This window comes from Zingiber officinale, chromosome 6A (genome assembly GCF_018446385.1).
Source record: "Zingiber officinale cultivar Zhangliang chromosome 6A, Zo_v1.1, whole genome shotgun sequence".
Lineage (NCBI taxonomy): Eukaryota > Viridiplantae > Streptophyta > Magnoliopsida > Zingiberales > Zingiberaceae > Zingiber > Zingiber officinale.
The window spans coordinates 142,051,862-142,077,111 of NC_055997.1; the positions used below are offsets into that span (position 1 = coordinate 142,051,862).

The window sequence follows — 25,250 nt, forward strand, 5'->3', positions numbered from 1 at the left end:
AATTATTTTAGAAAACCTTGTTAAAATTTATTTGTTGATATGAATAACTAAAATCAGTTAGATACAAAGTTAGAGTGAAACATTGAAATTTTCAATAGTTTCTAATTTTATATCATTCTTTAAAAATGAGATATATTTTCATATAAAACTATTTTTTCCTAATAGTATATGATATAAATAATGTCTACATGAAATTTTAAGATTTTTCGAATATCGTACTATTATTTATGTATTTCTGAATTGAAAAATCAGAAATACCAATCGGTTGGACATTGTTGACAATTGATTGGTACGTGTTGTAATCGATTGTCACCTCACACTAGTCGATTATCACATGCTAGAATTGATTGGTAATTGATACCAATCGATTGGGAATTGTTGATTTCAACTGAAATAAGTTTATTTAAGTCGATTACACAATGTTTCGCTAATTTAACTATTCCCAACCCTATGAAATACTTGGACAAATATTTAAGAGTATTTTTTTTTAATGAAAGTAAGAAATGAATGGTTAAAGGGAACAAATTTGGAGTTAAAGAAGGTTTAGATTCAAGGTTGAATTTTTAACCTCATGACTTTAATTTTAAGATTTTCAAAGGTTTAGGAACTCCTTAGAGCATGCTTTGAGGGGGAGTTTCACCTGAAATGCATGATTTGGATAAGAAAGAAGATCTATAGAAGGATGATGGTGTTGGTCCCGGTGCGACTGGCAAGAGGAGGTGCATTACCTGCAAGTGTAATTTAAAACTAATCTCTTGATGCTTACTTAGCAAGGATAAAATTCACATTAGATAAACAAAGTAAACGACATAAAAGGTAAGAGACAAGGTAAAAGGTAAGATTGCTAATCCAAGGCAATGTAGGCTCACTAAAATTCTCCTTCGATGTAGGTGGAGAAGCCTCTCACACAAAGTTGAAGCACGAACAGAAAAACAGAATTCGTAGATGATAGTACAAGTGTGTTCTTAAATGAAGAGGACCAGTGCTCTATTTATAGCCTACTGGTCGAACTAGCGATTTTGCTGATGTGGCATCTCTTGGCACTTAGACTTGGTCCGGGTGCCCCCCAGAGGTGCACCTTATCAGCTCGCAACAGCTATGCAACGGTCCAATGATAAGACTTTATCCGCGCTCGGTTGCTTGGACTGGTTTGGGTGTCTGGAGTTCTGCTGACAAGAACTCGAACGCCATTCGCAGCAACGTCTCTTCGATGAGGCGCCCTTGCTGTGCCAGGGTGGCCTGGGCATGTCCGGACGCCTGGACCCTATCCAGGCGCTTAGACAAGTCAACATGATGTTGACTTTTTCGGCTTATGCTCTGGTCGCTTGGGTGATTCTCCAGCCATCCATAATTGAGCTCACCGAACCCAACTCTGGCCTTCTCCTCGAGCAAATTTCCGCTTTGGCTTTTCGTCCCTCGGAAGCGCTGCACACATTCTTCTCGTTCGCCGGTGTACTATTTCGCAGCACCTCGTCCTTCGGATGTACCAAGTCCGTCGACTCGCTTCCCGTGTCATCCTTCTTGCTAGCTATGTCTTCCACTCGATTTCCTATGTTCCTAAGTTTCTGCATACTTAGACACATAATTAAATACAACATGACCTAATTTAACCCGATTGACTACATTAAAATTTACCAGGGTACTTACAATCTCCTCCTTTTTATGTACAGCAGTCCCAAGTTAAGTTACGATACTAAAAGCAAACTAGCATAAGTAAATATTAATTTTGCAATTTACCACAAAAATTTTGCAATTATAACAAGTAAAGAAAATTTGTAAAATCTAAAACATATACCCCTTAAATTCAATCTTCTCTTCATTTGACTAAAATTTTTAAAAAATTTTTACACTTAAAATAATTTTTCGAATATTCTAATTTCTAAAACTTAAAAACCAGATTTGTCTAAAAATAATTTAAAAATTATATTATTTTAAGTGTAAAATTTTTTTAAAAATTTTAGTCAAAAGTAGTAAGAATAATTTGAGAAATTGATAAAAATTTTAAGTATGGAACATTTTTTATATTAACTGTAGAAAATATTTTAAACAGATAAAATTGTTTTTAATATTGAAATTTTAAAAATAATTTTTCATGTCTAAAAATATAGTAATTTTTTTCAATATTCAAAATATAATTGTAATCTCTCGAAAAATAAAAAATTTCAAAATTAATCTCCTAAGAGATTTTAGAATTTAAATTATATTTTTAATAAAAAAATTAAACAATCGATGACAAATATTCATTTTTGCAATACAATAAAAAATTTCAACAAGAAATATGAACAGCAAGCATACTAACTAAATAATTTGTAAACAAAATTAAAGCAAATTAAAATTAAAACATGAATAAAAATTTATTTAAACTAAGCATGATTTAGGTACTCAAAATAAATTATTACCTACTATATTAATAAGATATTTTCTTGGAATATATTTTTTTTGTTACTTTTCTGATTTGACCTAAAATACCAATTTAACCCTTAATAATTTTTTAAATTTGGAATAGTAAAATTTGAACATACAGAGTTTTTAAAATTTTTTATTTATTCTTTCAATTTTGTATTATCATTTTTTACTTTATCAAATTCTTCTAATCGATATGTTTTTGCTAAAATAATTTTTAATTCTAAATTGTTATTTTTTATTTTATTATTCTTAGATAAGTTTGCATAAAGACTTAGACATTAATTTTATTCTTTTATACAATTGGTTAAGTGGAAGAAGACATACCTCACTTATTATATCGGTTTCGAAGTTTGACTCTCCCCCTTCATTGTTGCTTTCCTTTAACATAGCTCTCCCTTCTTCAATGCTCTTCATTTGGTGACTCACTATTAGTGCTAGTCTGACATATTTCTCTAGTTCAGACTCTGATGACTCGTCCTATGTTGTCTTCAAACTCTTGTGCTTCGATTTACTTGGTTCTTTATTTTTCTCCTTTCTTTTCAGTTTTGGGCAGTCATATTTGATGTGCTCTTCTTTATCATAATTGTAATATCGTACTCTCTTTTTGTTTTGTGGATGTTTTTTAGCTTGAGACTTAGTTGAATTTATTAGTTTTAAAGAACTTTGAGAATTTTCTTACCACATAGACTTTTTCATCTTCATTTAGAGATGTGCCAGAATATGATTCAACCTTTCTTGTATTTAGGGTGATGTTGTTGTTTGGCTCCTTGTCCTTTCTCATTCCTACACCTAGATTCATGTAATTCAAAGATAGAAAATAAGTTTTCTAGACTACTTACCTCAAGGTCTTTGGAGATGTAATAAGTTCTACGATCGATATCTATTTGGGAGTTCTTGGAAAGACGTTGAGAGCACATCGGATTGAGTCTTGGTTTGTTACCAGTTTTCCAAGGTTCGTCAGTCTGGTGATGAACTTCTTTATCTTTCTGTGCAATTGGGTTACCGTTTCTCCTTTTTGCATCCAGAGGTTTGTTAGTTGATTTCTGAGCAAGTTCCGTCTTGCTAGCTTGACCTCCAATATCCCTGATGCAGCTCCAGGAATTTCTCCTAGAGTTCTTTGGCGGAGTTGTAAAGGTCAATCCGGTTGACTTCTTGCGGTAGCGAAATGTTTAGCAGATGAAACTTTGCTTTGTCGTTTGCAACAGAATTAGCTTGCTCCTTCTTGCTCCAAAATTGATCTTCTTTTTCAACTCCTTGCTAATCTCTGTGTGCTAAAAAATCATATTTAATTGTCAGTAATATATCAAATTCTGTTTTAAAAAATACCTCCATCTTCTTCCATGTAGTGAAGTCTCCTTCGAACTTCAACGGGTAGATGTTAGATCCAGCCATCTCTTTGCTACTTCAGGTAACAGTTAGTCCTTTAGAGACAACCAGACTCTGATATCAATTGTTAGTCTCGGTGGGGCCGACAAGAGGGGAGTGAATTGCATGCAAGTATAATTTAAAACTAATCTCTTACTACTTAGCAAGGACACACACACATTAGATAAACAAAGTAAAAGAGACATAAAAGGTAAGAGACATAAGGAATTACTTGGTTTGTAATTAGAAGATTGTCAATCAAAGGCAGTGTAAGCTCACTAAAATTCTCCTTCGATGTAGGCTGAGAAACCTTTTACACAAAGTTGAAGCACGACAGAAAAATAGAATTCGTAGATGAAAGTACAAGTGTGTTCTTAAATGAAGAGAACTATAGCTCTATTTATAGTCTACTGGTCGAACTAGTCGTTTTGCTGATGTGGTATCTTCGAGTGTCCCCAGCGGTGCACCTTATCTTCTAGAAACGGCTACGCAACGGTCCGATGTTAAGACTTTATCCTCGCTTGGGAGCTTGGACCGGTCTGGGTGCCTGGAGTGCTGCTGACGTTGACCCGAATGTCATCCGCAGCAACGTCTCTTTAACGAGGTGCCCCTGCTGTGCTAGGGTGGTCTGGGCGTCGTGACCCTGTCCAAGCATTTGGAGTCCGGGCACCAGGATATGGTTCAGATGCCTGCTTATTTGGCTTCTACTTTGGTCGCTTGGGTGATTCTCCGATTGTTTAGAGTTGAGCTCACTTGAACCCAACTCCGACCTTCTCCTCGAGCAAACTTTTGCTCCGGCTTCTCATCCCTCGGAAGCATTGCATGCATTATTCTCGTCCGTCAATGTACTCTTCTGTAACACCTCGTCCCTATTAAATACAATAGGACCTAACTTAATCCGGTTGATCATATCAAAACTTATCTGGAGTAATTACAGATGGATGTATCATGTATGTTTAAGGTTGAGCATTGAAAATAATGGAATGTTGGGAACCTTCATTGTGATATGAGGAATTTTGAGAGCATTTGGAAACAATGGAAGGTAAGGAACCTTCACTGTCATGGTTAGATGAATATTGGGAGAAGATTTTTGATGTGTTAAAGAGAGATTTTTTAGCATTCAAATAGGTCACACGAGCTCGACGATGCCTCGAGACGTGTCACGCGATCCCGGCTATGTGTCTGGAAGCATCACGCGAGCCTGGCAACGCCTCTAGACACGTCACGCTATCCTGAGAGGGTCGCGTAACATGATGGAATAGAAGGGGTTTAATATATATATATATATAGGTTCCTTGTGTTTGATTCTCAAATATCAGAGATACACAAAAACTCGATTATGGAATCGAAAAATGCCTCGTTTTTTGGACATGCGTTTTCATATGAGACTCAAGAGGAAATTAGCTCCTCAAAACGGATATATGAAACACAAAGAAAAGAAGAAGCTGATGAACCTGTTGAGGTTGAGCTTAGACGAAGCAAAATAGCTCAGGTGAAAAAATCCTTCTGAATGGATTTTATCACTTTCATATTAGAAAGTGATTCCCAAAGTTATTCAGAAGCAGTAAACTATTTTGAGGGACCTCAATGGAAAGAGACAATTGCATCTGAAATTGATTATGTCTTACAAAATTACACTTGGAAACTTGTGGTTCTTTCTCTGGGAAATAAATCACTCAGTTGCAAGTGTATTTTCAAGAAGAAAAGGAAATCAGATGACACGATTGAGAAGTACAAGTATAGATTGATAATTAAAGATTACCGACAACAAGAAGGTTTTTATTACTTTGATACGTATTCTTCGGTATCAAGAATAACCTCTATTAAAGTATTGTTAGCTATTGTCGCTCTATGGAATTTGGAAATACATCAAATGGATGTAAATACTATTTTTCTAAATGGAGATTTAAAAGAGGAAATCTACATAGAACAACATGAAGGATTTTCTACGTCAGGGTAGAAAAATAAGGTTTGTAGATTAGTTAAGTCGTTATACTGTTAGGATCCTTCGTACTCGGCTAGAGAGGGGGGTGTGAATAGCCGCCCCAAATTCTCGCGTTCTTCCTACAGTTAGGGTTAGTCGCAGCGGAAATACAAGGAAGAAACTAAGGAGAAGAAAAACAAACCGATGTAACGAGGTTCGGAGATGAACTCTTACTCCTCGGCGTGTCCGTAAGGTGGACGAAGCCTACCAATCCGTCAGTGGATGAGTCCCCGGAGAACCGGCTAATACAATATACTCCTTCTGGGTGGAGAAACCTCGCCACAATGTTTCTTGCACAAGCAAGATAGGAGTACAACAGATACAAGAAAGCAAAAAACAATATGAAACACTTGCTTGCCTTTCTTGTTGACTGGAGTGATGAAGCAGCAGCTTCACACCAGCAGCAGCTGACGAGAATCCAGTCGAGAAGCTCACGCGAAGCTTCAGCTGCGAGGAGCTCAGCAAAGCTCTGATAGCAGGTAAGAGCAGAAGCTCTAGAGCACAAGAACAGAAGTTCTAAGGAGGAAGCAGCTTCGGCAACGAAGCCCTGTAGCTTCTTTTATACCTGCGAAGAAAACGAAGAGAAACACAGAAGAAATCTAGCTGTTGCGTCGCAACGGCTAGTGCCTGGATCGGTCTGTGGACCGATCATTCCCTAGCCTTTGCTTCTGCCCGATCGGTCCATGGACCGATCAGAACCTCCCGATCGGTCCGTAGACCGATCAGCTTCTTCTCCCGAACTTCTTTGCGCCTCGATCGTTGTCCGATCGGTCTCCAGATCGATCAGATAACCTACAGTAGGCTACTCGATGGTTACCGATCGGTCTGGTGATCGATCAGGTCCCCAGACCGATCCAAACTCCCAAGCCCTCAAGCTTCTACACCAACATCCGGTCAACCTTGACCTGTTGGTTCATCATTCCTAGCATCTGGTCACTCCCTTGACCTGCTAGAATTCTCCACCAAGTGTTCGGTCAATCCCTTTGACCCACTTGGGCTTTCCTCTTCGTGCCAAGTATCCGATCACTCCCTTGATCTACTTGGACTTCCCAACACCAGATGTCCGATCACCCTTGATCCATCTGGATTTTCCCTTGCCCGGCTTCACTCACCAGGACTTTCACCTAGCTTCACTTACTAGGGTTTTTACCTGGCTTCACTCACCAGGATTTCCACACTGCCTAACATCCCAGTTAGGACTTTCTCACTGCCTGGCTTCACTCACCAGGACTTTCCAACTGCCTAACATCCCAGTTAGGACTTTCTCACTGCCTGGCTTCACTCACCAGGACTTTCCAACTGCCTAACATCCCAGTTAGGACTTTCCCACTGCCTGGCTTCACTCACCAGGACTTTCCACACTGCCTAACATCCCAGTTAGGACTTTCCCTCGTGCCAAGCTCCCTGCTTGGACTTCTCCGTGTCAAGTCTCCATACTTGGACTTTTCCGTGCCAAGTCTCCATACTTGGACTCTTTCCCGAATCAGGTCAACCAGGTCAACTTTGACCTACGGTTGCACCCATAATCTCCCAAACATCTATTTTTGTCCCATATCAAGAATACAACTCTTCCACGAGTGTCAAACATCAAAATACAACTCAACTAGGTCAACCTTGACCTAAGGTTGCACCAACAATCTTCCTAAGTCAAACATCAAAATACAACTCGAGTCAGGTCAACTCGAGTCAGGTCAACCAGGTCAACCTTGACCTAAGGTTGCACCAACAATCTCCCCCTTTTTGATGTTTGACAAAACCATAATCAAGTTAGGTTAATCCGATAACCTAACTTAGGTTTCTCAATGTTCTTCAATGTTCTTCCTTGAACATTCTCCCATTCTCCAACACTCTCCCCCTTTTTGACACACATAAAAAAGAGAGAATCAAGGTCAAGAGTTTCCTCCTAATGAAAGTCTCATACCTTTCATTGAAACTCTTAATTTCCCCTTTGATACTAAACTCAACAATCAACTTAGTGACAATCCTATGTCACTAATCCTCAAAAGTCTTAAGGAGTAAAAACTCCCCCTAAGAGTCAACTCCCCTTGACAATTAGGTAAAAACTCCCCCTAAAGATCAACTCCCCCTTGACCATTGCACCAACAATGTCTTGGAGAGTTTCAAACCTTTAGAAACCCGAAACTCAACTCCTAAAAACTGAAATTTCAGACACCTGCTGAAAATCAGAAACTAGCACGCACTGATCGGTCCTAAGACCGATCAAAAACCCCCTGGATCGGTCCCCAGACCGATCCATGCTTCATTGATCGCACTGGATCGTCACTGATCGGTCACCAGATCGATCAGGCCTTCACCAGATCGCACCAAGCTCTCTGGATCTTACTGGATCGGTCTGCAGACCGATCCATGCTTCACTGGATCGGTCCGCAGACCGATCAGGACTTCCCTGGATCGGTCCCCAGACCGATCCAGACTCTGACAGGAAATTTCCTTCCCGAAATTCAGAAACTCCTAGAAAATTCCAGAAAATTCAAAAAATTGTGAAATTTTGAGGATACATTCCTCATAACATATACTATCATGGAAAAATAGTTTTCTATGAAAATAACTTCCATTTTTCAATCTTGATACAAAGTTCAAAAACTTTGAAATAGTTCAAGTTTAACTCAACTTTGTATCACAATGTTCAATGATGAATGCAATCACTAAGATGGCTTCATCAAGGTTTTCCAAATCAATTTCAAAATGATTTTAAACCTTTTAATTTAGGACCATAATCTTAGGGCTAAATGTACATGACTTGTACAAAAGCTTTCCCTATGATCCCCAATTTCTTGAATTAGGCTCATCTAGGTACAAGAACTATGCACCTTGATCCTAACTCATGATCCTAATATCTCACACACATCTAAGGTATATCAAACACATTCAAGTCAATTTTGATGTGAGATATGGGTTTAGGTATCTTAGACTAAGGTCTCATGCATTTTCTAAACACAAATTTGATCTCAATATCAAAATATGTTTTTCATCCTTAAATCAATTCAATTGATTATTAATGCAAGAGATGATGACATGGCATAAAATGGTATTATAAATGAAAACATGTGCCAATGTCATGATGTCATGTCATAAAGTTTGAAACTTAAATAAACATGACATAAAAATTAGCCTAAGCATTATCATGACATTTCAAATGATAATAAAACTAAACATGATGTCATGACATGTGAGGGCAAACAATCATGGCAAGATTTAGCATAAATAAATATACCTAGATTACCTATCTAAGTATCCTTAATCACTTGGCTTACTTCAAATTTAATCCTAGATTGCCCCAAAATGCCAAAATCCTAATTTTGACACTTCTTGAACTCTAGATTAATTCATGCCACTTAAAGATCAAACTTATCCTCAAAACTTGGCATGTTTCATTTTTCCTCGAGAGTTCTCTAGATTTTCCCAAATTGTGCCAATTGAGATTAAAAATGAAATTTCCAATCTTTAGGCACATTTAACTCTTCAAAGGAGTAAATGATAATTCCATTTCATTTTCAAAAGTTCTCAAAACCTTGAAAATGCTCCTTGAGTGTCAATTTCCTCAAAGTTGGGTTAACTACCCTTCTAATCAGAGTTGACACTCTCTAACCCATTTATGGGGTAGAGAAGATGCTCCTAGGAACCCAATACCTATTAGAGCTCATTGGGTTCACTAAATATTCACTAGGGATAACTTCCCTAGCAACCCTCCTAATGACCCTCTTAGGCTTTAAAGCCTTGGTCATTTGGGTCTCATCAAGGTCAACTATAGGGGTGACTCCCCTTGTGACCTTGGTGATGGTCTTCCTAGCCCTAGATTTTGTTCAATAATCGAATGGAACATTATGATAAGTGGGCTTGACCACTTGGGACTTAGGTTTGTGACCCAAACCTTTCTTGTCCTTGGACATTGGTTTTTGTCCCTTAGACCCTAGAGTCAAATCCTTAAGAGCCTTTCCTAGAGAGTCAAGTCTTGACCTCAAGACTTGATTTTCTTTCTCTAATACCTCAAGTTTTGATTTATCATTTTTCTTTGAGGTATTCCTAGGCATGTGTCTAGATGATTTGGGATTTCTATCTAGATTTTCCTTAGCCTTAGATGAGTTAATTCTAGGGTTAGCATTTCTAGAATTGTTCTTATCTAGGCTAACATGCTTGGCTCCTAAGCACATGTATCGATTTCTAGTGTTAACATGCTTATCATTATTGACAATGGCAATAAGACTACTAGCATGCATCCTACTAGAATTGCAAGAATGAGCTTTAAATGTTACCTTAGGGTTTGCCTTAGCTCCCCCTTTACATGTGTTTAGCCTCTTGTCCTTGTGAGGTTGCCTCCCCCTTGGACATTGACTCCTATAGTGTCCCCGTTGCTTGCATTGGAAGCACACCACGTGCTTCTTGCTCTTGCATGTCGGGACTCCGGCTTCCTTGACCTTTGGTGCCGGTGGAGTCTTTCTAACCCTCTTTGGACACTTACTCTTGTAGTGCCCAAACTTCCTACACTCAAAACACATTATGTGTAATTTGCTTGAAATCATAATGTTTGAGTTACCTAGGGTTGTGGATGTAGATGAGCTTTCTTCTTCATCCCTTCCGGAGGTAGATGCCTCTTCTTGCTCCGATCTTGAACAAGAGCTCTCCTCCTCTTCTTCCTTGGATGTTGAGTAGCCCTCAACTCCCAATTCGCTTCCTCCATGATGTGAGCTACTTGGCTCACTAGGCTCCTCTTCATGGAATTTTGCCAAATTGTTCCACAATTCCTTGGCGTTGTTGTACCTATCTATCTTGCACAAAACATTATTAGGTAAAGCAAATTCAATAATTTTTGTTACCTCGTCATTGATTTCGGATTGTCGGATTTGCTCTTTCGTCCACTCCTTCTTCTTGATAGGTTTTCCTTCCTCATCCATCGGAGGGGAAAACCCTTCTTGTACACAAAACCAATTTAACATATTAGTCCTAAGAAAATACATCATCCTTACCTTCCAATATGTGAAGTTGTCGTGAGACTCGTAGAAGGGTTGAATCGTGACATCTTCTCCATAGAGATCCATCTCTAGCCCGTGCTCCCCCGGGTGTTGATCCGTCGAAGAGCGGCCTCGCTCTGATACCACTTGTTAGGATCCTTCGTACGGAGGCTAGAGAGGGGGGTGTGAATAGCCGCCCCAAATTCTCGCGTTCTTCCTACAGTTAGGGTTAGTCGCAGCGGAAATACAAGGAAGAAACTAAGGAGAAGAAAAACAAACCGATGTAACGAGGTTCGGAGATGAACTCCTACTCCTCGGCGTGTCCGTAAGGTGGACGAGTCCAGTCAATCCGTCGGTGGATGAGTCCCCGGAGAACCGGCTAATACAATATACTCCTTCTGGGTGGAGAAACCTCGCCACAATGTTTCTTGCACAAGCAAGATAGGAGTACAACAGATACAAGAAAGCAAAAAACAATATGAAACACTTGCTTGCCTTTCTTGTTGACTGGAGTGATGAAGCAGCAGCTTCACACCAGCAGCAGCTGACGAGAATCCAGTCGAGAAGCTCACGCGAAGCTTCAGCTGCGAGGAGCTCAGCAAAGCTCTGATAGCAGGTAAGAGCAGAAGCTCTAGAGCACAAGAACAGAAGTTCTAAGGAGGAAGCAGTAGCAGCAACGAAGCCCTGTAGCTTCTTTTATACCTGCGAAGAAAACGAAGAAACACAGAAGAAATCTAGCCGTTGCGTCGCAACGGCTAGTGCCTGGATCGGTCTGTGGACCGATCAGGCTCCATGTGGATCGGTCCACAGACCGATCCATTCCCTAGCCTTTGCTTCTGTTCCGTCTCTGATCGGTCCATGGACCGATCAGGGAACCTCCTGATCGGTCCGTAGACCGATCAGGCTTCTCTTCTCCCGAACTTCTTTGCGCCTCCTGATCGTTGTCTGATCGGTCTCCAGACCGATCAGATAACCTACAGTAGGCTACTGGATGGTTACTGATCGGTCTGGTGACCGATCAGGCTATCCAGTGTATCACTGGATCGGTCCCCAGACCGATCCAAACTCCCCAGCCCTAAACCTCAGGCTTCTACACCAACATCCGGTCAACCTTGACCTGTTGGTTCATCATTCCTAGCATCTGGTCACTCCCTTGACCTGCTAGAATTCTCCACCAAGTGTTCGGTCAATCCCTTTGACCCACTTGGGCTTTCCTCTTCGTGCCAAGTATCCGATCACTCCCTTGATCTACTTGGACTTCCCAACACCAGATGTCCGATCACCCTTGATCCATCTGGATTTTCCCTTGCCCGGCTTCACTCACCAGGACTTTCACCTAGCTTCACTTACTAGGGTTTTTACCTGGCTTCACTCACCAGGATTTCCACACTGCCTAACATCCCAGTTAGGACTTTCTCACTGCCTGGCTTCACTCACCAGGACTTTCCAACTGCCTAACATCCCAGTTAGGACTTTCTCACTGCCTGGCTTCACTCACCAGGACTTTCCAACTGCCTAACATCCCAGTTAGGACTTTCCCACTGCCTGGCTTCACTCACCAGGACTTTCCACACTGCCTAACATCCCAGTTAGGACTTTCCCTCGTGCCAAGCTCCCTGCTTGGTCTTCTCCGTGCCAAGTCTCCATACTTGGACTTTTCCGTGCCAAGTCTCCATACTTGGACTTTTCCGTGCCAAGTCTCCATACTTGGACTCTTTCCCGAATCAGGTCAACCAGGTCAACTTTGACCTACGGTTGCACCCATAATCTCCCAAACATCTATTCTTGTCCCATATCAAGAATACAACTCTTCCACGAGTGTCAAACATCAAAATACAACTCAACTAGGTCAACCTTGACCTAAGGTTGCACCAACAATCTTCCTAAGTCAAACATCAAAATACAACTCGAGTCAGGTCAACCAGGTCAACCTTGACCTAAGGTTGCACCAACATATACGACTTAAAACAAGCTCTGAAACAATGACATGAAAAGTTTGATAATGTCATGAAAGTAAGTGTATTTGAGATCAATGAATGTGATAAATACGTCTACATGAAAACTACAAGAAATGACATGATAAATCAGTGATCATATGAAGGATAAACATTCTGGCTTTTAATGATCACAGTGGAATAATAAAAAGAGCTATGATATTCTTAAGGAAAAATCTCAAGGAAAATTCGTAAGGATAGACACATAAATGATGGGACCCACCATTTCACTTTTTGTGGGTCCCATCATTTATGTGTCTATCCTTAAGAGTTTTCCTTGAGATTTTTCCTTAAGAATATCATTTCTCTAATAAAAAAATACTCTCGTACATGCTTATCCACGTGAATAAGTCAGCTCACCGCAATGCTCTTTCCTGCTCAAAAACAAATGGCACGGTAGTGGCCGCTACATGCCTAGCATACAATGCAATGCACGCTCATGTGTGACATGGTTTGCATGCACAAAGTTTCCTCGAGACGGTCTAGTGGTTAGCGCATGAGGTGTTGTCATCATGAGGTCTGGGGTTCAAATATCGACAAAGCCGAGATAAATGTCTCCCTTATGTGCTAGTCACTCGTGATTTATCTCATTCGTGTTAGTCCTTGGACGGATTGATGGGGGCGTTGGGGACAAACGTATTCACCTTTTGTCATCCTGATTTGTACGCATAAATCCATGTGTTTTGGTTGCAATGACTTGCATGCCCCGTATCATATGGCTTGCATGCAAATGCCACCAAGCTTGCCATGGATGTTTCTATATAAGGAAATGATGCAGAGGCAAAGAGGTATGAGCTATTCTTCGTGAGAAGAAGGAAGAAAAGAAAGATTCCCTCGTTACTTCCTCCTTTTGTTATGCCGTGTAACTTTTCACTCAGTAGATATATGTGATAGTGTTTAGGTATATGCTCAATTTATCATGTTAATCTGTGCTAGGTTGTGTCCATGGTGTTGTCATTTTATCCTGGGAAATAAACATCCAAATATGTTCTCTTATTATCATCAGAGAGGGGACAAATTTATTTTAAGGAGACTGTCTCGTTATAGGACTTGGCGTCTTTATTCCTCGGCGACGCTCTTCATGCAATTCGAACTCAGGCTTCGGATATGTTCAGAGTCCATCTCGAGCCATCGACATCAGCTTCATTCAACACTTGGAACATTTGCCGACTCGACAACTAAGCAAATCGACGTCTTGACAAATTCCTCTCCGACTCGGACTTGGACAACTCTAGACGACATTGGCAATCGACCTACTCCACTACGCTGACAATTTGCGATTATCAACTCAAGCTATCTTGACAGATAAATAATTACTATCCCTCTGATAAATTGTGAACAAAGATCCAACAGTTATGAGTGTATATGATCTTTTTTTTGAGATCGAAGACATTATTGAGGATGGCAGCTTTACATGAACCATCAATCTACATACTGATTAGAAATTTTCCCAGACTAGTCGCTTTTGATTTGTAGGCACTAAACAAAGATTGATATGTTTTTATCTAAGCCATGTTTCAGGTCTCTGACGTTAGATTAAACAGCATTTCAATTCACACAGACTTCTGATGTTTCAGGTCTATGTTTGACTTGACGAATTGTGCAGTATACAGTGTTGGATCAGTTAAAACCAAGACTTCGGAGGAGAACGAGCAGTGGTGCTGCCTGCAACAGCTGAATCATCTCCTGCTTCTCTTTCTGCCATCTCAGCTTGTCTACTCGGTGCAATCTCCAAGAGTGTGGCAACTGTTTTGATCTACCCAGTTATCAGGTAGATTTCACAAACCCTCACAAAGTTGCATTATCAGACAAACATTTAATTTGGTAGCAAACATATCTACCTGACCCTTGCATCTGCCTTCTGTAGAATGCCGACAGACGTCAAGAAAACATTACCTGGCACTTTGTGCATTTTTTCAAGGTATTTTTTGTCTAAAAAAACAAAATTCTGCCGATATGGATGTATTCTTTAGAATATTTTATTTTTCTTATTATAATTTAATTACATTTTAATTTTATTAATTATATAGTAAAATTAAAATTTAAAAATCCTTTCTCATACAAAATATGGTGATGTAAATAGTGCAATACTAAATATGGTGTTATACTATTTATCATATTATATTTTATATTTGAAGTGAAATTTAATGTATAAATTAGAGTATTTTGATGTTAATTTTACATTAAATTTGATGTTTGATGATGGATTGAAGATGCCTAAGGAGAAGAGATGCTGATTGATAATATACAATTGGGCCATGCATGCGAATTTGACATTGTGCCTGCAATCATAAATGTTTTTCAAAATTTTCAAACCGTGCCTTTTATATGAGGATTAAGTAATCCGTGATACATTCTGTACACATTGATATATCTTATTATTATTTTATTAAAAACTTTCCCCTTTACTAATTAATTTTTCGTGAAGTCTAAAATGAATTTACATTAATATCCTTTTTTCTGTCCACACTAAAAATAATTTCAAAATTTATTAGTAATTTCACAAATGAAATAATAAGTGATCTAGAATTCGAGACTTAGTTGCGGCATATTATTATGAATTTTTTTCATTATTAATTTTCTCTAGTTGTCTTATATAAAAAAAATATAATTTTTTTTAGTTTCACATCTTAAAATTGATAACACTTAATCAAAGAAGTTTCTATAAATATTTTAGGCCGACAATGTAAAAAAAGTATATTTTTCTTAATTTTTTTTTACTAAGATAAGTATAATATTAAATTAAATTAATTTTTTTCATAAAAAAGTCGTAAGGATGATACTCGAAAATCCAAATAATTTATCCTCTACTTTAGTATTTTAATGTTAAAATATTTTAATATATAATTTTATTATAAATGTTCAATGTGATTTCAATGTATTATATTACACACGCGACGTGTGTGTACGATCATTAGTATATCACTGTTACATATATATATATATATATATATATATAACAGTGATATCCTGTGCGACTGTGCCCGTCGCGCAGGATATCAACAGTTTTATTTTTTTTTTCATTTTTTTATTTTTTTTAATATTTTAAATTTAAAAAATTAACATTTCTTTATATAAATTTCTAATACATTAATATATCTCCTCAATATATTACAATACTCAATAAATACTTAAATTAATTTTATTTTAATTTTTTTTAAAACCAAACACTATAGCCTAATTGGGAAGTCTGAACCCAGAAGTAAAATCTAAAAAAAAATAGTTTTGATACTATAACCCAAAGCCTGAACCCTAGAGGTAAAATTTAAAAAAAAAAATAGTTTTGATACTATAACCCAAAGTCTGAATCCTAGAGATAAAATCTAAAAAAAAATAGCTTTAATACTATAATCGAAAGTCTGAATCCTAAATAGTTTTGATACTATAATCCAAAGCCTAAACCCTAAAGATAAAATAAAAAAAATAGCTTTGATACTATAACCCAAAATTTGAACCCTAAAAATAAAATTTTTAAAAAATAATTTAATTATTTGTTTTAATTCAAAAATAAAAAAAAATTAAAACCTGCGCGTGCACAGTCACGGGTGTATATATATATATATATATAATAACTGACTTCACAATTTTATCAAATTTATTGAAAAAAACTCTTCAAATTACTTAATTCCCTAATGGCGTTAGATTATTTATTATTATTATTATTATTAATAAATATATTGAAAGAGAGCAAATAACAGGAGTCATTTAGTCAGTTGACTTTCTAGATGAGAGGATCTAACATAGAATATACCTCATAATTTGAATCCTAGATTTGACGCTTCTTTATCTAAATATCAGCTCCGCTATGGTAATGGAGATATTATAATTATAATTATAATTATAATTATAGTAGGAGTAAAGATGGAATGTATACTTTTTAAAAAGGGAATAAATCTTGAGAAATAATTATCGCAGTTGATTATTGATCACCCACAAAAATTAAAATTCTTAAAAAGGAAAGCGACTTTTTTTTACTTAAAATAAACTAAAAAATATCCGTGTATTTTATTTTCCAATTTTAAACTATTCGATTCCCCAAAAGATAACACAATCAAAAACCTGCCAGTTGCAAAAATATTAATCCTCTCACCAATTTCTCGACCCACTTTTCCTACCGATACTATGAGTGGTTGGTCCGTGGGACCCGCACTGTCCCGATCGTGAACGCGTCCTCAAATTTACTCGCACCTTCTTTTCACCGCTGTTCGACTGGATACCAGCTGGGACGCGGGTGGTCTCCGCAGTGGATTAGTAATAATAAAAGTCCCGGTATGTGGTTAGGGCCGTTTTGTATATTTGGAAATTGTTTGTATAAAGCGGGCAGGATTGCAGAAGAATACTCAGAATATTATTATTTGATGACTCGCTATTTTCTCACCCCCCACGCGCCGCTTGCCCTCTCTCTCTCTCGTTTTCTAATTTAATTTTACAACTCGGGTGGTCTCGCCTCTAGTTCCGCCCCCTTCTCGGCCTCCTCTCTCTCCTGGTATCGCTCCATTGGTCGCGGGCTAGTGGACTGAGCGATCGCCGAGGTTTGGTGCGGCTCCGTCGCGATCGGCAAGCATCGAGCTGAGCTGCTGTCCCGGCCGCAATTCGTAGGCTTTGGGTGAATTTATCAGGGATCTTCGGATTTCTCATGGGTTGTTTTCCGTGCTTTGAGTCGCCGAAGGAGGAGGTTGTGAAAAAGAATCCTAGGAAAGGTGGCGCGGAGTTCAAGAAGGAGTCTTCTGCTGCCCCTTCGTCGCATCTTCGCATTTCGGGTAAAAAAAAAGATCGTTTTTTTAACGAGGAATACTATCTTTTGTCAGAGGTCTAGATCTGATGCGTTTGTTTTCTTTTTTCTTTTTCTTTTTGGAGAAATGTTCGTTTATTTAGTTTTGACTGTTTTGTTTTTCGATCCGTGGAAATTCTTGATATTGCTGGCAACGTTCATTAGGAGAACTGTTGAATGTCGTAACGACCCTATGTAGGAACAAGATAGGCAAACGTGGATATTTTAGAATCTATTCTTGTTGGTGCTAAATAAATATACACAATTTGTAGATAAGGTTAGTGTCTGTGATCCCCGACAGTTTTTGCCCAAATGTATACCACTCCCAAAGTAAATGGGCATCTTTGTTCTATCCAAGGAATAAGTACAGTCAATGTAGAAAATGATTTAATTGATCTGAATGTCCCTGATGGCATAGCTTTGCATAGAGCTCAATGGAGGAATACAATTAATGTAGTTTACCTCAAATAGTTGGCACAAACAATCCTTTATGATGGTGATAATGATGTTACTAATAGTGTCTACTCAGTAGTTAGCTTTGAGCCAATGAGACCCAGGAGCTATGTTCCAGCATGAAATTTATCATGCCTGCATACTTCTAGAGTCTACTCAATAGTTGGATTTGAACCGTGGTACTTTACACTTGAAATTTAACATTTCTTTTCATGTTGGTCTATTGGAATCATGCTAAGTGTATTAATTTTTCATGTTCATCATGTAATATTCCTATTGAACTAGACAAATCAAAACCAAGGACAGATTCAGACTTGACAAAGGAAGCATCAATTTCCAAAGAAGGCAGTGCTGAGCATATCGAAGTAAAGTTATTTACTTTCCGTGAGATTGCTGCTGCTGCTAAGAACTTCAGGCAAGATTGCCTCTTGGGTGAAGGGGGTTTTGGTCGTGTATATAAAGGAAGGTTGGAAACTGGACAGGTTAGTGCCCTTTTGATATATAATCTACTTAGTTAGTACTCATGTGCTTTGTTTACCCATCAACTAGTTTCTTGATCACTTGCAAAGCATCTCTGAGTACATTAAGGCTGTTGCAGATGAGCCATGTATTTTTTCTTTATGTTGAGCACACAGCTTACAGCTGGCGCAAAACTTTTCAGGTTGTTGCTGTCAAACAACTTGACAGAAATGGTTTACAAGGGAACAGAGAGTTTCTCGTTGAAGTCCTTATGCTTAGTCTTGTACATCATGATAATCTTGTCAATCTGATTGGTTATTGTGCTGATGGGGATCAACGATTACTCGTCTATGAGTTTATGCCATTGGGATCATTGGAAGATCATTTGCATGGTTAGAAGTCTTATCTCTTTTCTTTTGTGTGTGATTTTCGTATTTCCATTCTGCTATTATTCCAGTTCTAGATTTAGTTTTAGAAGTTGATAATCAAGGTTTAGTTCACAAAGTGTGATTTGTAAAGTACTTGTTATACCATCATCTACCAGGATTTTTAATATAAGTAGCATTCCCTTGATGAATACCAAAAACTTAAGGTGCTAGGGTTTATTGAAGACCACTTGTTTAGTTTATATAGTTCAATATATTTACATTAAATTCAATATCTTGTTTGGGATTGCTAGACTTGGACTTGAAAAATAAAATTGTGAGTTGTTTAGTTATAAACTAGGTTTCCTTGATTTCTTTTAAGTAAATTGTCATTTGTTTTTCTACATATATTTGTTTCTATTTTTCTTTCCTCCATGATCTCATTTAATCCTCTCCGAAGGCAGTCATATATTTCTATTTTCTATTAGACCTATTGTAATTTATAGCTTGTGCATCATGTTTTTATAGGATTTCTTATTTTTAACCGGTGAATTTGAACCTCTAGACCACTATCATGCCTTTTGTTTTCCTATTTCTTCTTATAGTCCAATTTTTGTTCGCTTTGAACCTCATCCTTAAATAAATTGGCTTTTGCCTCATTTTACATCATTGAAGACAACTACAAAGGGATAGCAAAGCTATTTACAAAGATAATGATAAGCTTATCCAAAACATTTTAGTGTTCTTCATTCACTAGTTCAAGTTGGAGAATGTAGTTGTTAATAGCTATTGTCTTTCAATTAATCTCATTATCTTAAGTGTAAGGAGATGAACTATAGTTTTGCGTGGTTGAGAACCTTAGATGGTCCTCTATTCATAAATCTATTATTGCTCAAAAGGTTGCTTTTCATGAACTAGAATTATGTAAACCTCTACCTTGTTCTTTGAAGTCCAATGAAAGCTGCATTAAACATGTAGCTTTCATGATTTATAAAACCGTTCCTACCCTTCGACCTAGTGCAAGATGTGAGTATAAGCGACAGACGATGATTCTGCTGAGGGATATATGTCCCAATTTACAATCTATCGAGATAGAAAAGGTAACTAAAAGTAAACATAATAATTTCTTGAATGATTAGAAATTTTAAATTGAGACTTCTTTAAAGGCTTTTTCAATATTCCAATTTGTTCTTAGTAATACTCTGCCAAAACAGATGTGCTTAAAATAGTAAATGTAGAAACAAAATAAAATTATATTTTGGATTCTTAACCAGTTTACACTTTGTATTGAATTGCTTATATTGTTGGATATGTCCTCGATTAGAAGAACTCAATTCTGTCAAGAAGATTGGACATCAAAAGCATGCCTTTCCACAATTGGCATCAGTACAATTGAGGCAAATCCTTGTGTAAGACGATGCTGGTACTTGTTGGATATTAGAGAACTTACCAGGTTCCAATTAGTGAAGCTTATTTTTGGTAAATGACCTTTATATTTTAGAGACCCTTCCAATGGTCAATCACACGCTAGAAATCTAATCTATGTATCAAGTGTACCTTCAATCATGGTTTGAAATGTCGTGCCGTGGCGTCCCTCCGCAGGGGTTGTGGAGGGCACTATGATTCCGTGGCGTCCCTCCGCGGGAGTCGCTGAGGGCGTCGCGACGGAAGCTGTGCTTCTATGGCAGGACGCGCGAGTGCGAAGGAGAGGGTGACCGGAGCAGTGGGGAGAAAGGAAGAAATTGTGCTAGGGCGGGCGCACGATGAAGAGAATAATAAGCACGAGGAACAGAGTGGAACTCAGGTTTTAAAAAATTTAGGTTTAATTAATCAATCAACTCCTAACAACTCTTAACTAAAATCGTTCACTCCCTAAAATTCTATTATCCCATTAAAATATATAAAATTTATTTAAAATTCTAATAAAATTTTATATATTCTTAAAATTTATATTTTTTGGTTTAGTTAATTTTTATTTTTAAATATATATTTTTAATAAGTAAATAATTATTATTAATAGTTATAAAATATTAAAAATTATTTTAAAATTTTTAAATAATTTAAAAAATTAATAAATATTTATAAAATAATTAAAAATTTTAAACTTAATTTAAAAATCAAATATAAATATAAAATAATCCATTTTTTTTAAATATAATTCTTAAACATTTCAAAAAAAATTAAAAATTTACAACTACATTCAAAAAATAATTCAAAATTTTCAAATAATTTTATAATTATTTTTGGCCTTTCAAATGATTTTATATAATTTTAAATTTAATTTCGAATTTTGAAAATTACTTATTTTAAAAAATATAAATTTAATAGACATTATCTTATGAGAAAATATTAAAATATAAATTCAACATCTTAAAATATAATACATATTTAATAATCAAATATTAATAAAAATAATATACATTTATATTTAAAATTAAAAAAAAATGCTGAAATTGTATCGGCAAGATACGATATCGAAATCGTATCATTCTGGACTGAGACCGAAACCTTGGGACAGTTCGAGATTTAAAACCTTGCCTTCAATATCTGAAAATTAAATGCTGAGAATTAGAGTAGGAGTGACTTGTGGGAAAACTGAAGCAAAGATTAGCATGATAACAAAGACTATGACAGCAATTGTCTAATGTTTAAGTAAGTTGACCAGTCAAGTGTCTGAACATTAGTATTTAAATTTTCCCTCGGATGAAATGGGATAGTTGAGGGGGCATGAAGTTTCTTGGAAGATTGTTTAACATATTGCTGAAGACTCATGCAGGAAAACAGTTTCCTTTGTTGGGGTTTCTTTTGTTGGGGGGTTTTTTTAGCGCTAATCAAACTAATTAAACTTATATTAATAATTTCAATCAACTCCTAACTATAGTAGAGATAATCTAAATAGACTTTATTAAACCCTAATAAAATTATCTCATTAATTTATTATTTATTATTTATATTTTTTAAATATTTATGTTAAATTTTTTATTTTAGTTCATATATTTTATATTAAAAAAAATAAAACTATATCCGCACGACATGTTACGATACGATACCGAAATCGTATTGTTCCAGTCATAGACCGAAACTCCGATACAGCTTGAAATTTTAACCATGATTTGGGATGCCTATTTCTACAAAGACTTGATTAATAAATATTCAAATATGCATATGTTATTATATTTCACTGATCTGCAAATTTGAGTTGCTAATCAACTTAGTTTGATTCTATGGTTATTATGTGCAGTACTTTTTGACAATATCTCCTTTTTTTTTCTTTCTGAAATATTTCTACAGGTTAGGGGACCCCTTTCTATATATTCTAGCACACTTGTTTTCACATGCACATCACAGATACTGCGAACGTTAGTGAAAGAAAAGGTGTTGAAATTGATTCAAACATTGCCAATTTGATGATACGTAATGATTAGCAAATCATTATGTTAGTTGCCTAGAAATTCATCAGGAACGTGAAATTCACTTACAAAATGAATTTATGATCAGCTCAAAAGGGCCTTGAGTTTCTACTAACAGGATCTTTGTTGTCTGAACTTCTCTTTGTATCTCTGATAGTTATCAATTGCTGTTAGTTCCCTTTAAGGGAATTAACTAATTATATGTTTGGAACTCTGATTATTGCCTCTGTTTTTGTAGAATAGGGGCACAGAAAACTCTAGTTTCTTGTGATGTCTGGATCAGTGTACAATTAAATGATATCTAACATATTAGCTTGATTATGTTGAATGCCCCTTTTTCATTTTTTTTTTCCTCACAGATCTCCCAGCTGATAAGGAACCACTTGATTGGAATACCCGGATGAAGATAGCAGCTGGTGCAGCTAAAGGTTTGGAGTACTTGCACGATAAGGCAAGCCCTCCTGTTATTTATCGTGACTTCAAATCTTCGAACATCCTTCTTGGTGAAGGATATCATCCTAAGCTGTCAGATTTCGGGCTTGCAAAACTTGGTCCTGTTGGTGATAAAACACATGTCTCAACAAGGGTGATGGGAACATATGGTTACTGTGCTCCTGAGTATGCTATGACAGGGCAGCTAACTGTGAAATCTGATGTTTATAGTTTTGGTGTTGTCTTTCTGGAACTAATTACTGGACGGAAAGCGATCGATAACACTCGACCTTCTGGAGATCAAAATCTTGTAGCATGGGTATGTTCTCTTTCTGCAACTACACTTCAAAACTGTATTTGGTCATTTAGTATGATCATTTTTTATGTGATCCAGTAGCATGATGCCCCTGTTTTCAGGAAAAAAAAAAAGATAACATAATGTAGGTATTCTGAATCTTCACTTTAGAGATTATGATTCCTGAATTTATCATGAGATTCTGTTTCAGAATTTACTGTAATTCATATACTCATTAATATCTGTTTCAGGCTCGTCCATTATTTAAAGATCGTCGAAAGTTCCCTAAAATGGCTGACCCATTACTACAAGGCCGTTATCCAACAAGAGGCCTATATCAGGCACTGGCTGTTGCTGCCATGTGTTTGCAGGAACAAGCAGCTACTCGACCTCTTATAGGGGATGTCGTGACGGCACTTTCTTATTTAGCTTCTCAAAGCTATGATCCATATACAGCTAATACTCAGCCTTCGACCCCAAGGTCTAGAGCTGGGTCTGGCAACCTCAATTCTCCACATCGAAATTCTCCAGATCTTAGGCAAAAAGATCCACTCAAGGGAGCAAATAGAAGTGCAAAAGTGGGAAGGGATGGCTCTGGCGGTGGCTCTGGACGCAACTGGGGTTTGGAGGAATTGGAAGCCCAGGAATCTCGGATGGATAGCCCAGTTCATGTTGGTAGAGCAAGAGAATCCCTGAAGAATTTCAACCGGGATGATCACAGGGAGCGAGCTGTTGCAGAAGCCAAAGAATGGACTGAAAATTGGAGAGAGGGGCAAAGGAAACATCAACTGGGTAGCTTCGGCAGCAAACATGAATAGAGATCCTCAGCTCCATTCATTTATATGCTTTACTTCCAAGGAAAGATATATATAGTCAAGAGTTTTGCTGGTCAGTTCTCCAGTGTCGTCACATGTTTCATGTTGCTAAATTTTCTGTGAATAAAGATGCACGCTGTGGTCATCCTTGCTTTCTTTCTTGTTACATGTCTTCCGGTAGCTTTTCCTGAAATCTGTGATGTGCCTTGTTGAAGCTTGTCCTTAGATAACTTACGATGGCACATGAAAAATATTCAGAGGAAGCATCAGAAAATATTAAAATGCAGATGTTCCGGCTCCGAGACCGTCGAAAAATGAGCCCAGAGGATGTTGACCGGAGTTGTGATGAACGCCAAGAAGGAGAAAGCCCGCCAAGAAGGAGCTAATCCTAGAAAGGAGAAAAAGGGAGAAAGAGGATTAGAATGGCGGCTGTGGTTGTCTCGGCATTGTCATTTCGATACTCAAATAAATAAGTTTTGACGGAGAATATGGAAAATAACAGAGAAGATGAACAGTAATATGAATAAAGATGTCAGTGTATATCCGTCACGTCTTTTATAATATTGTTGTTGAATCTCTTTCCTCTATTAATCATGTATTAATTGTTGGGGCTTGCATTATACTGCAGTAAAGAAAATGCCCCATCGTATTCGCTAGTATCATGTAGATTAATATACGAGGATGTCCCTATGCGCTCCCCATCGTATTTGCTAGTATCATGTAGATTAATATACGAGGATGCCCCTATGCGCTCCGACAATTCACATGTCGTGTTAGCGTAGGTATTGTACTCCATAATGAAATCCATAAGGCCTTTGGGGCCACAAGATATTTGGGTCGAGTCGGAGGTCGAGGGCATGCTAAGTGAATGAACATTGGATCATCAAGGCTAAGTAGAGATGAGTAGAGCGGGCTCAATCAGTACGAGTGATGTGCCCTTGATTAATTGGGTCGATTAAGGAATAATGACGTGTGTTTGGTCAGTAGGGCGTACTGGGGAGAAGTGTAAAGCATTCAGTTGGGGTTCAAGTGGTTATTCGAGTGGATGTCTTTGTTAGATTCGAACAGGAAGAAGTGTAGAGCATCCGGTCGGAGTTCAATGAATTATCTAGTGGATATATTTCTATTAGATTCAACTGGGGAGAAGTATAAAGCATCCGATTAGTGGGTCCAACCCGACTTGGGAGGCGGTGCTCACCTAAACGGAGTTCAAGTGAACTACTTAAATAGATTTTATCTTCATTGACTTATCTTAACTTGATGCTCGCCTTTACAATATTTGACCTTTGGAACACTTGGTGGCTTCCCATATTCAATTTTTCACCTAGGATTCATATTTTTCATGTGAAAGTTTCTACGTATTTCTGTGCTGGCCCTTTTTTCCCCCTTTTCATCAGGACCTCTTTATCATTTCTCAACTTGTGTTGTCTGCCAGTTTTCTATTACTCAATTTTTTAGTTAAACTAGGCTCGGCTGATCCACAAGCCAAGTTTGAACTAATTTTAAGTTAATGTAAAATAATTTATTAAAA

At 37.3% G+C, this 25,250-nt stretch overlaps 1 protein-coding gene across 1 annotated transcript; it reads left to right on the forward strand.

Annotated features, from left to right (window-relative positions):
- Positions 1-17,077: 17,077 nt before the first annotated feature.
- Positions 17,078-23,880, forward strand: LOC121998405 (receptor-like cytoplasmic kinase 185). The gene is made up of 5 exons (XM_042553333.1): positions 17,078-17,479; positions 18,229-18,425; positions 18,605-18,794; positions 22,537-22,928; positions 23,156-23,880. The coding sequence occupies exons 1-5, from the start codon at positions 17,356-17,358 to the stop codon at positions 23,720-23,722; spliced, it is 1,470 nt and encodes a 489-aa protein (XP_042409267.1). The 5' UTR covers positions 17,078-17,355; the 3' UTR covers positions 23,723-23,880.
- Positions 23,881-25,250: the final 1,370 nt, after the last annotated feature.